Source organism: Dermacentor variabilis, chromosome 1 (genome assembly GCF_050947875.1).
Source record: "Dermacentor variabilis isolate Ectoservices chromosome 1, ASM5094787v1, whole genome shotgun sequence".
Classification (NCBI taxonomy): Eukaryota; Metazoa; Arthropoda; class Arachnida; order Ixodida; family Ixodidae; genus Dermacentor; species Dermacentor variabilis.
Genome location: NC_134568.1, coordinates 141,215,644 through 141,228,443, shown reverse-complemented (window position 1 = coordinate 141,228,443; position 12,800 = coordinate 141,215,644). Strand labels below are relative to the sequence as shown.

Below are 12,800 nucleotides of genomic sequence, written 5' to 3'. Positions count from 1 at the left end.
GGCCACAAATAGAGGTTCCAAACCAATATCATTTTCCTGCTCTGCTTTGAAAGTCCTCGAGTCTGGGAATGTAGAAGAAATGGGAGCAAAACAGTCATCAAAATTGTCTTCGTCACACTCCGTCGTCGTCAGAGGAAGGCGGGAGAGACAGTCCGCATCTGCGTGGCGACGCCCGGACTTGTAGGAAATAACGAAGTCGTACTCCTGCAGTCGAAGAGCCCAACGTGCCAGTCGTCCACTCGGGTCACGGAGATTCACCAACCAGCACAACGCGTGGTGGTCAGTAATGATAGTGAACGGGCGTCCGTAGATATAAGGTCGAAATTTGTGGACAGCGAAAACAGCTGCCAAGCATTCTTGCTCGGTCACAGTGTAATTGCGTTCCGCCTTAGTCAAAGAGCGACTAGCATAAGCCACAACGTGTTCAGCTCCTTGATGACGTTGCACAAGTACGGCGCCGATGCCGATGCCACTGGCATCAGCGTGCACTTCCGTAGGTGCGCATGCATCGAAGTGACGCAATATGGGCCCTGATGTTAGTAGAAATTTTAGCTGACGGAACGCGTCGTCGCAAGCCGATGTCCAGTTGAAAGGGACGGCTTTTTGGAGAAGACATGTTAGGGGGTACACCACGTCGGCGAATCTTGGGACGAAGCGCCGAAAATACGAGCACAGGCCCAAGAAACTCCTCAACTCCCGCACTGACTTCGGTGCTTCGAAGGAGCTGACTGCCTCAATCTTCCGTGGATCTGGCCTCACACCATTTTTGTCGACCAGATGCCCAAGTACTAACGTCTCGGTTTCTCCAAAACGACATTTCTTGGAATTTAGGATCAAGCCGGCTTGTTTGACACAATCCAGAACAAGATTGAGACGGCTGTTATGTTCACTCAATGTGCTGCCAAAAATGACCACATCATCGAGGTAGCACAAACAAATTTCCCATTTAAGTCCTCGGAGGATAGTATCCATGAATCGTTCGAATGTTGCTGGCGCGTTACAAAGGCCGAACGGCATAACGTTAAATTCATAAAGACCGTCTGGTGTCACGAAGGCCGTTTTCTCCTTATCGTCTGGGTGCATGGGTATCTGCCAATACCCCGATCGCAAATCCAGTGATGAAAAGTAGGCAGCGGAATGTAGACAGTCGATGACATCATCAATTCTAGGAAGCGGATACACATCCTTTTTGGTGACCGCATTCAGTTTCCTGTAATCAACGCAAAACCGCCACGATCCATCCTTCTTCTTTACTAAGATTACTGGTGCTGCCCACGGACTAGAAGACTCTTGGACAACACTTTTCCGCAGCATGTCTTTCACCTGTTCAGCAATAACTGTCCTCTCTGCTGAAGAAACGCGGTAAGGCTTTTGCCGAATGGGGTGCGCAGATCCGGTGTCAATTCTGTGGCGAGCACGAGAACGCGGGAGTGAAGCCTGCTTGTCGCCTTGTGTGAAATCGAACACAGAAAGATGTGCCCACAAAACTTGTGCGAGAGCGCGGCGCTCATGTGAGGGCAGTGCCTTGTTGATCATTCGTAGGATCTGCTCTTCAGAAATGCTTCTTTGGGGATCGCTAGTATGAGACTGCTCCTCCTCGCTTAGAACTGTAATGGAGCTGTAAGTAATCTCGTCAAATTCAGCAAGCTTCATATCACGCGGGAGAACGGCAGGGACGCAAGAACAATTGAAAGCCCATAAATTTGAGGCGCCATTCACTACTCTCACGACAGAGCGTGGTACAAGTACATCTTTCTTTGCGCAGCTCGACGTAAGTGGCTGGACTTGCGCGTCAAACGATGAAAGGTCGGCAGCAGCGAAATTGACAGGGATACGTGACAGCGACCAAGGCGGTAGCAGCAAATCGTTCGAAACAACACAATAGTTTTTCACTGGTAAGGATGTGTCGGCAAGGGTGGCGAGAAGCGCGCTATTCAAAGTAATTTCGCCTGTGCCACAGTTAACGGATGCACCACAATCCTGAAGAAAGTCAATCCCGAGAATCACATCATGAGTGCATCGCGGTAGTACGAGAAATTCTGTTTTAAGATCTTCTCCTCCGAATAAAACACTTGCAACACAAATACCAAGGGGAACTAGGCACTCTCCGCTGACACCACGAAACGTCACACCATCATTCCACGGGAACATAACTTTCCTACCCAGCCTCTCTTTGAAAGTCACACTCATGACGGAAACGGTAGCACCAGTATCCACTAATGCTGTTGCAGGTATACTATCAATTAACACACGCACTTTGTTCTTCACCATCATAATAGGCAGAGGAGTATTTCGCAGATACACAGACTGTCCGGCGACCTTACCTCCATCGGCCGCGCCGGCTAGTTTCCCGACGGCGGTGGAGACGTAGCACGTCGCCGTGGTGACGGTGAACGGCGTTGGCGACTGGTTGGGGGCGTCAGGCTGCGGTCAGAAGCTGGCGAGCCACTCCTTCTACTATACTGACGGAAGGTATTCCGAGGTGGCGCGCCTGTGGTGTTTGCAGGGTCTATCGGCCAACGGTCGTCATAACTATCACGTCCAAAATTAGGCCAAGTTGGTGGTGGGCCATATGTTGTTGTCTGTCGGCGCCGGCGACAAAAACGAGCAATGTGTCCTGAGGCGCCACAGCTGTAACATACAGGAGATGCGCGACCGACGTTGTATGCCTCGGAGTCAACCCTGGGACGCTGCGAATAATAAACGCGATCTTCCGAATTCCGATTCGTGGTGGTAGCTCGACGAGTTCGTTGATCGTGCGTCATGTCGTCGGGAAAGGTACGTCGGTGCTGTCGCAGCTGATCACCTCGACAGTCTGCAACGCCTGGCATGACAGACAATGCTGACACAGCAGATGCATGTTCTTGAGGTTGGTTGGAAGCGCAACCAAGCTGTTCGACATCCGCCCCTTTGGTGTGTCGTTCAAGTTCTTCGCGGACAATTTGCCTTATAGTTGCCGCAAGGTCAAATTGAAAGCTGTAGTTGTCGTTTTCGTCAACGCTTGCCACCGTTGTGACATTTGCTAGCCTGCCAAACTTTGGCGTGATACGGCGCAGCTTCAAGGCCTCAAATGTGCGGCAATGCTTGATGAGGTCGGCGACCGAGGCGAGACTCTCCTTTCCGATTAAATAATTGTAAACATCCTCGGCTATGCCTTTGAGAAGGTGTCCAACCTTGTCCTCTTCGGACATTCGAGGATTGACAGTCTTGCAAAGCTTCAGGATCGCCTCTATGTACGTAGTACAGGTCTCACCTGGGACTTGAGCGCGCTGAAGCAATGTCTGCTCCGCCCGCTTCCGTTTCGTGGTGGAATCGCCAAAGCACTCTGTGAGGTGAGTAACGAAGCTGTCCCACGTTGTGAACGTATCTTCATGGTTCTCGAACCACACTAGCGCCGTGTCTGTGAGGAACAGAACCACATTGTCGAGCTGAGTCGTGGAGTTCCAGCCGTTGTACTTGCTCACACGCTTGTAGTGGGTGAGCCATTCCTCCACGTCTTCGCCGAATTTTCCAGGGAAAGGGCGGGGCTCCATCTGATGCATCCAGGCGCCGGTTGTTCGCACTGGAGCTGCCGGAGTAGGCTGTTCGTCGCTGCTGTGGGACATCGGGATCTCAAGCGGTGTTGGAGGCAGTCGAGCGAGGCGTCGGCTCCGGCGTGGCACTTGCTGCAGCAGCTCCGTCGTCTTGGTCGAAGTACCCCGGCACCTCCACCACAAAACTGTTACGGTTAATGTTAAACCGGCTTTATTCAAGGGACGAGATGGATGGTAAAGTCAAGATGGCGTCCTGAGGCTGCACCAGCTCACTTCTTCTTCCTCTTCTTCTCGCCCGGCTCATGCCGTAGCAATATGAATTTGTATCCGCCTCCTAATAGTCGTGAATACCTTGACAACCTGGACCAGTTTATACTACAACAAAATCTATTCGCCTCAAACTTCCTCCTACTTAGTGATTGTGATGCTTCCGGAATTGAGCGGTTGTCGCGCATCTTTTGCTCATGGCGCTGCAGTAAACAAAGAACGGCTTGATATTGCGTTGTTTATTGGTTTAAAGCAGGTTCTTCACGATCGACCCGCGATGGTGCTTTGTTGGATTTTTTTCCAGCCCTGATGCAGTAAACACTGGTTATAAATGTGAAGTAATTGAATGTATCTCGCATCACGATGATGTGCTTCTATCTCTCAACCGACTAACCAATAACAAGCGTTTTACACTCTCTACCTTTAAGGACTTTTCTAAAGGCTAGAGACGTCTCTTTCATACAGGAGTTATCTAGCAATTTTGATGCATTTTCGGCCCTCAGTATCTCTAGGGACATTGACACACCATCGCCTTATGTAGGGAAATAGTATCAAATCATGTATAGATCGCTTCATCCCATTAAAAAAACTAAAAACCCTAATCTTATTTGTATAACCTGGGAAATACTGCACTTATCACAACAAACGAGCAGACTTCGTTCTCAGCGCTCAAACAATCATCAGCATGTATTTTGTTTGCACAGGTGAAAGTCAAACTCCAGCAAAAAAAAAGTGAAAACTAAAACGCCACTCTACAAGTTTCTTCTGTGAACTTCAGTCACCTAATCTGCTTAAGTGCAACCCTCGCAAATTCTGGTCGTGTATATTGCCCAATTCTTCTTCATCAACCTATATTAAAATAGGCAAAGGTTTTAACTGAATAGAGGAAAATTTCAGAAGCGTTAATGCTTACTTCCTGTATGCCTTCGATTTAGACGATTTTAGTGTTCCAACGTTCACAACAAATTTACGTGAAATTGATTATACAAACCTTAAAACTTAGAAGATGTTTTGAACCTCGTGTTGAATGTGGATACTACGAGAAGCTTCTAGGCCTGATGGCATTCCCAACTCTTTTTCCAGTTCGAATTTAGGTATGGACATCTAGGCATCTGTTTTTTTATATTTCATAAGTCCCTGAATAGCGGTGCTGTTCCTCCCTTCTGGGAAAGAGCAAAAGTACTATACTTATTTAAGACCGGTGACAGACAGCTTTTATCAAATTATAGGCCAATTTGTTTAACCCCAACCTCTTGCAAGATATTTGAGTATATAATAAACACACTGTCATCTGCAGTAGTGGGTACTGTGCAAAAGAAGAGACAGGTGAGGACAATAAGAAAGAAGAGCGCGCGCTACGCAACCCGCTCGATAGCCGGCTCCCACAGACGTGGTTTCCAGGAGCCAGATGCTCTCAGTAGATGCCGCCGAACATTATGGTGTTCCTTGAGAATAATAACCTCTTGACCAGTTTTCAACGCCGCGTCAGGCGTGGGTTTAGCACCATGACCCAACTCACTGCATTCACCCATGTTCTTTCCGTTAATATTGACTTATCTAATCAGACTGATGCCAAATTTATTTGCTTTAGCAAGGCTTTCGAGACTGCACTTCACTCTAAATTCCTTTGAAACTTCGCAACACTCAGTTGGTTTCCTGGATTTCCAATTTCCTCTCTTTGCAATCACAGTTCATATGCGATGATTCTGCTGTATTTTCTGTAGTCAACGTCACCTCAGGAGACCCGCAGGAATCTGTGCTTGGTCAGCTATTATTTTCATTGTTTATCAACGACTCTACGCAGACGACTGTGTTCTATTCGACATAGTTGGTTGTTCCGCTGATCATCAGCAACTAAGTGATTTCTTTGTTGCGTTTTGTGAATGGTGTGCTACCTGAAAAATGGACATCCATTTTAACATAACTGTTTAATGCCCTTTACTAATACGCAGTCCTCCTTACTTTTTGATTACATTTGTAACGGTGTACCACTGACAATGGTTTGGCGCTCAAGTTATTCAGAGTTGCCTTTACACCTAACATGCCCTGTTACAAATATACAAATTATAACTGTTGTGAACCGTTAAAAAGAACTTGGCTATCTTCGCCGCATCATGTCTGTTGCCCCAACGAACACACAGCTAGTGGCGTAGAGAACTTTGATTCCTCCAATATTAGAATGGGTATCTGCCGTTAGGAACACCGCATATGCAATGCGATATCAATACCCTTGAAGCTGTGCAAGGAAAAGCTGTTCGTTTTATTTGCTGTCGTTCTGACCTGGATTTTTCACCTAAAGAATCTGTCTTCGGGAACTAAACCTCCAGACCCGCCGTGGTTGCTCAGTGGCTATGGTGTTAGGCTACTGAGCACGAGGTCGCGGGATCGAATCCCGGCCATGGCGGCCGCATGTCGATGGGGGCGAAATGCGAAAACACCCGTGTACTTAGATTTAAGTGCACGTTAAAGAACCCCAGGTGGTCTAAATTTCCGGAGTCCTCCACTAAGGCGTGCCTCATAATCAGAAAGTGGTTTTGGCACGTAAAGCCCCATATATTATTATTATTAAACCTCCAGCTTCTTTCAGAATGGCAGCACATTGAGTCCTTGAAGTTATCGCGCAGCTTAACGAAAGCTGTGTGGTACTGCGCGAAGCAAGACAGGGGACACAGAAAAAAACGAGGACAAGCGCTTTTACTGCCAACTGAAATATCATTGCCTGATACTAGGCGTTATGTAAAAAAACAGAGGGAAAACAACATAAATATATATATATATGCAAAAAAAAACAATAAAGATTTAAAAAATCAAGAAATGAAAAGAACATTATAAAGGTGCCATCACCACTCACTGTTCGTGCTGCCATTGTCTAAGAATGCCATCTCCCTTCGTGATAAGGGTACGGATGGCTTACTTATGCACAGGCATAAATCACGTGCCATCTTAGCCGACTGAAGCATGATGCGCGTTCGATCGTCCCTGCGTTTGAAGATTACTTTTGTTTTTCCAAACAGAGGGGTACATCCGCATGCGCTGCAATGCAGGGCTAAGAAACCTTCCTTTCCATTCTTAACATTATTCGCATGTTCACGCTGACGATCGTTCAGACACCTGCATGTCTGACGTGTTTTTTTCCTGTATCCCCTGGCCCGCTTCGCGCTGTACCACGTAGTCTAAAATGGATAACCAACTATCCTAAACCATCATCCTTCTAAGTTAACGAATGCCCTTGCCATCTCTCGGATACTGTCATTTTCATGCCTGCTCACCAAACTTCAACTACAGAAGTTACCACGCCTTGGATTTTAGACTTTAATTACTATCCACGCCCTACACATTCAAAAATAACTTGACCCCCTGCATGAGTTCGCTCATTATCACATTCTTAATTTGTAGATGATAGCTTATGTATAATTCTTTTTTGTTTCAGGTTCAATGTTGTTATTTTATGCTTTGAAACTCGCACTGTCCACTTTGTTTTTGCATACTTGTAATCTTGCCAGTACAGATTTCTGTCCCCTATCCTTTGTAAGCCCACTCCTGCTATTACCCTAACGGACTGCAATATGAAGGAATGAATGAATGAATAGATAAATAAATAAATAAATAAATAAATAAATAAATAAATAAATAAATAAATAAATAAGTAAATAAATAAATAAGTAAGTAAATATTGTCATTCATACCATTCATTTCATGCGATGTCATTCTTGTCACATCATGCACGCATGTCATGTCATTCATATCCTGATATATATTTCGTTGAAGAAAGTTGTGAGTTCGGAAACAAGCAAACCACCCTGTTTCCAAGACCTCGTTAAACAGTCAGTGTAAAGAAGAATGGCCCCACCGACGCCAGAACGTCGTACGAGAGCAGGACCATTCGGTCCGTACAGGTGGCGGATGATACTAAACCAGGGCTGGCAAACACCCTCCCCCACAGAAAACGGCAAAAAAAAAAAAGACAGACAATGGAAAGGGCCTTAATTATCCTAAGAATGCTAATCGCTTAAAACATGGCTGTCATTCATCATTCTGGCTTTGATCACACATTTATCCACCCACAAATAATTCCACGCATTTGCTTTCTTTAGGCGCAGTCTGCGCAAACAGTCGCCTCTTCTAGATTGTAATTCACAAACACTGCTTTGGTCTCGTATTGCCAAAAGCAACTAGACGCAGGCGTGAGTCACGTCTTTCTTCAAATAGTAGAAGACTCAGTTTTCTTTATTCTGGAGCAAAATAGCAAAATAATATGACACATTCCTTACGAAACACGGGGCGCAATGTCAATATCGGTTTATTCAATTGGGTAACCAACCAACCTTGCCAACCATAGGAAAATCACCCTGGATCTAAAGATTTTAAGTCTTGTTTAGGGAAAAATGAAAATCTGTCTAAATATTGGGAAATTTAGTGATAAGACATGGGTGAATGAGAAAAAGTCGGAGACGTGAAAGATCACTGCTGCTGCGATGCCGCGACGACCGATACATGGAACTGCGGATGCGACGGCGTCTTTTGATTTCAACGACTGCAAATTACTTTCCCATTAGCATACCAAGTACGATTTCTGATCGAACTACAGCACAGTGGAGTCATCTCGTCATGAAAACCAGAAGTGCCATGAGGTGTGCTGTTGATTTACGCGCCGTTTGAAGGAATGTCTGCCTGTAAGCGGCAAAAAAAAAAATGTACTGCTGCTACACCGAACAGTTTGTGAGTGATGGCGCTGGCTGGCACTCCCAAGGTTAGTTATAGTAGTAACACATTAATACCCAAGAAAGTGGATGGGGAAGCAGCGCCGCAGTAGTTCAATTGGTTAGAGCATCGCACGCGTAATGCGAAGACGTGGGATCGTTCCCCACCTACGGCAAGTTGTTTTCTTCATCCACTTTCGTTGCCGTTAATTCATCATTTCTTTAATTCAATTAGTAGGTAAATTTCTCCTATGTTTTCCTTGGTGCCTTGGTTTGTTGGCTTCTCATGATACACCAAACAAAGCAGCACATGCAAATCCTGGCATAAGGCTCGGACACAAATACACCTACTGCAGAGCACGATAATGTAGCCGTGGCGCTGAGCAGCTGACAATGCGCGCGCGTTCTAAAGTTTACCGGGAACCGCCCATAAGCAGAGCAACATTGGGTAGAGTACCAACGATCATGTGCTTGGGTGATTTTAGCACGGAGCAAAAAACTAATTGGCAGCGTATCGGCGTGCTCCGCCGCAAATGACGTGTAATTGCGTGTGCACGTGGTGATGCTACCCAATTACGTGTCATGCAAGTAAAACATATTGTGCGTATTTTACATTAAAGTCTTGAAATGGTAGAGTGTTGAGACTGTTACGTACTTCAAGAGGGAACGAGAGGCCATCTTCTTTACAATTCGAATAAGGTTCCATGTGAATGTTGCCTTTGTCGACCCTTGTTTAGCGTATCGAGCAAAGTAAAAATGCTGCCGTCGTCTAGCTTCTGTGGATATGGCTTCATGCATGAGGTTGTGTTGGTAACGGAACAATTAACTTGCGCTGCGATTTCATTTCGGCTAGAGTGCCCTTACTTCATTATTCAAATACTGGCTTTGCAGGTTGGCTACACACACACGCACACGCACCCGTTTTCTAAGGTACCACCTAAAGCAACTGGCACTACAGTTGAGCCTGCCTACTTTAGAGCTCCACTGCAGCACGAGCTATGGTACAAAATACCTGAAGAGTCTAACACGCCGTCGTGACTCAGGAGCGACAGTGTTGTGCTGTTGAGCACCCTGTCGAGGGTTTGTTTGCCGGCCGCGGACGCCGCATTGTGGTGGGGGCGGAATGGCCAAAATGCTCGCGTACCGAGCGTTGGGTGCGCACTAAAGAACCCCAAGTGGTCAAAATTAATGCGGAGCTCTCCATTATGGCGTACACATTAACTTACAGTGAAGTTCTGGGACATTACACACCACACTTTAACTTAAGTATTCGCTACAGTCTTAATAAATACACGCTCATACACGATCAATATCGAACAGAGTTCAGACTGTTGAATAACATTAAGAATGTTTTGAAAATAAATATTTTCTTCATCACCGTGAGATTGTGGCGATAAGTTGTAGATGACACATTTCGTCTTTTGTACGTTTGTATAGTGTTTTTATTTTCTTTATGTCAGATCCTTCGTGCTTGCATGAAGTGCCTATATTGCTTGTGTTCCTGTATCGGAGTTGCAGCGTGTCTAGCCTGGAAAACGTACAAAGTTGTATTATATGTATACCACATTCTATTGAGCATTGTACGGGTGACAGGAAGTATGTTAGCCCTGCCATCCGAGCTCTCATGTGTGAAGGAGGCAGTGTAAACAATAACATTAAGTTCCACTTACTTTTGGTACACCAAGGTGCTGTAGGGTTCCACTGGCCCCCATTGCAGTTCAGTTTCGTTTGACTCCTACCTCGAAGAGATTCGTCCCTGAAGTGATACCCGGTTTCACATTCCACGTTAAGGTAGTTGTCGCCATTTCTGACGATTGTTCCGGGATTCACTTTGCGCTATAAGAAAAGCAAGTTATCATCAGAGCCAGTGTTTTGTAGACAATACTACCAGACTTTGAAAAGCAGCGTCAGCAACCTGTGCGTCTAACCAATAAAAAAGACTAAAAACACGAAATTTGAACTTTGCCAGCACGGAAGTCGATGCCCGCATTTCCCCCCTGTCTTTGCAGTTAATTTTTCTTTTTGTAATGATGGCATGTCGTATCCACAGGCTGATGAACGCCTCTGGTGGAATTATTTGGTGTTTGTGACGGTGGCGGAGTGGCTGGACGGAAAACGCGCGAAGGTATAGCGGCAGTCTGTGGCGCGAGTGGCTGGAAAACGAAGAACCGCCGACGAGTCAACGCTGTCTGCGGTAGGATCTGGGAGACCGCGGGGCGCTAGAGAAATGAAAGAAGAGCGAATAATATTTGGAACGTCTGAGGATATGACGGACTTGTTCTTTCTGTAGGAAACAGGAGGTTATTGAACTTAAGTTTTACTTCTTGTAGTATGTTCCTTATAAAAATTATGCGCATTCCACGTACATATTAGAATATACGTCAAGCGAAGGTGTCGTGAAACTGTTAATGAACTGGCTATAAATTTGCCCATTTTTTATTCCTCGCTTTGGCGTAAACTGGCGCGACCCATGTGCCCTCGCGCATCCGTGCTACCCAATGTGACAGTTCCTATATTGCCTGTGTTCCTTTATTTTCTTCTTATTAATTTTAAAAGTATCGCCCACTTCTTGGCGAATCTCCAGTTATCTGTATGTGCCACTCTGTGGATATTATCACGGCCAGCGACAAGCCGCGACCATCTCGGGCAGTTGGCGCTGGCCCGATAGAAGTATATGTGCGATTGGGGCCTCATTCTTACAGCATCGGGTTGCCGTGCCGAGGGGCCGAGAATATGGGCCAGGGAGGGAACCGTATAAAAAAACCGTATTCACAAAGCTAAAAGAACGTTAGTACGATAAGCAAGCTTACGATTCCTGCTGCTGTAAGAAAGAACTCTGTAATCGACAACAGGCGTGCACGACAAAGTAAGGGCGAGTCAATTTCCAAAACTCAAATGGTTGTCGCAGCTGCCTGGAGGTGAAATTGGGTGGGAGGCCACGTGTCTTCTTGTTGCCTGCGCACTCTGATAGGCCACCTAAAGGAGTGCTGAGCAGTTTTAACGCATAATTCATTTAGGCATGCAATGCGGCGGAAGACGACTTCAATGCTCTCTGTGCTGGGAAGATTGTTACAGTTCAGCTGGGGCTCAATGTCGGGCAAGTTGCGTTAGTCTATAGTTTCTAAACAGAAGAGCGTGCGTTCAGTGCTTGCGAAGATGACGCGTGGTCTAGTGGTTTCTAGAAATGCGGTATCCCCGCATGACGCTCACGAAAACCTGCTCAGTGATTTGACCTGTTTTCGTTACTCCTAGTTGTGTTGTATGTTCACCGTAAACCTTCTCACGCGGATAGGTCGCATTTTTAGGGGGTAATTTTCGTATATAAAGGATTTACAAATTTAGACCTCCTAGCACAGGCCAACCTCTCTCCATTTTCCGCGAGTGGTGCCCTTTAACCGTTTCGGCGCATGGTCTTTAAATACAAAACTAAATTCTCCCTCGACTTACCACCGCTTATTGTAGTCACATATGAACTCAAAGTGCCTAGACGAGAAGCCAGGTGGTCATGGTGACATTATTCAAGATCACCCTGTTTGCTGTTTCATGCATACGTGAGCAGTGGCGTAGCAACAGAGGGGGCCAGGGGCCCTGGGTGCTAGGAGCCAGCGGGGGGGTATCATATATGCCTGAAGACACCCCTCTTTCCGCCGGCTTGACTGGGTGCAAATTGCAAAGAATGCTCCGGTATCCAGTAGCCCGAGCTCATGCACCCGATGCGTTGCGCCGCTGAATTGTCGGCTGCAGCTCTATCAACACCCCACGAAATAATTGCACGAATGTGCGGGCGAAAACAATTTAATTCGCTAAATGATCGCTAAACTAGTCGCCTTAGCGGAAAGTTTCATGTGGGGTACGCTCGTGCTGTGCGTTCATGCTGGGAGCAGGAGTCGCTAAACATACAGTGAGGCGTTGTAAGGCGTTGGGGCTTTTGGGTCTCGCTTGCGTTCAGAACGCGCAGCGACGACGAACAAAGAGAGCAGCAAGAGGGCGTTGTAGGAGTTGAGGAGGACGTCGAGATGAAGCACTTGGAAGGTTTATTTACAATATTTACAGTGAGCGTATATTAACAGTCTTAAAGTCCTTACGGGCCGGCAGCAATTCGGACGCTGCGGCCCGCGGCAAGAAGCTCGAAAGAGAAGAATCAAGGAATGCTCTAGGAATGCTCCCTTGCTGCTCCCGGTCTGCGCCTTTTGAGCCCTTCGGTGTCTCGAAGACAATTCACGTTCGGCCAATGGGAGAGCCCGCTCAGGTGACGCCATTTTCGGCCAATCGGCGAGCCTGCTCGGGTGTCGTCATTTTC

General features: G+C 46.5%; 1 protein-coding gene across 4 annotated transcripts in view; it reads right to left on the bottom strand.

Annotated features, from left to right (window-relative positions):
* The window catches only part of LOC142585534 (sushi, von Willebrand factor type A, EGF and pentraxin domain-containing protein 1-like), a 246,408-nt gene that overhangs the window by 139,168 nt on the left and 94,440 nt on the right, over window positions 1-12,800 (bottom strand). For 3 of the 4 annotated variants that reach the window (XM_075696377.1, XM_075696351.1, XM_075696369.1), the window contains exon 12: window positions 10,171-10,336. The exons of the other annotated variant lie outside the window; for it this stretch is intronic. In XM_075696377.1, the coding sequence (XP_075552492.1) occupies window positions 10,171-10,336 (166 nt within the window). The remainder of the gene's footprint in view (window positions 1-10,170; window positions 10,337-12,800) is intronic. 4 annotated transcript variants of the gene reach the window in all.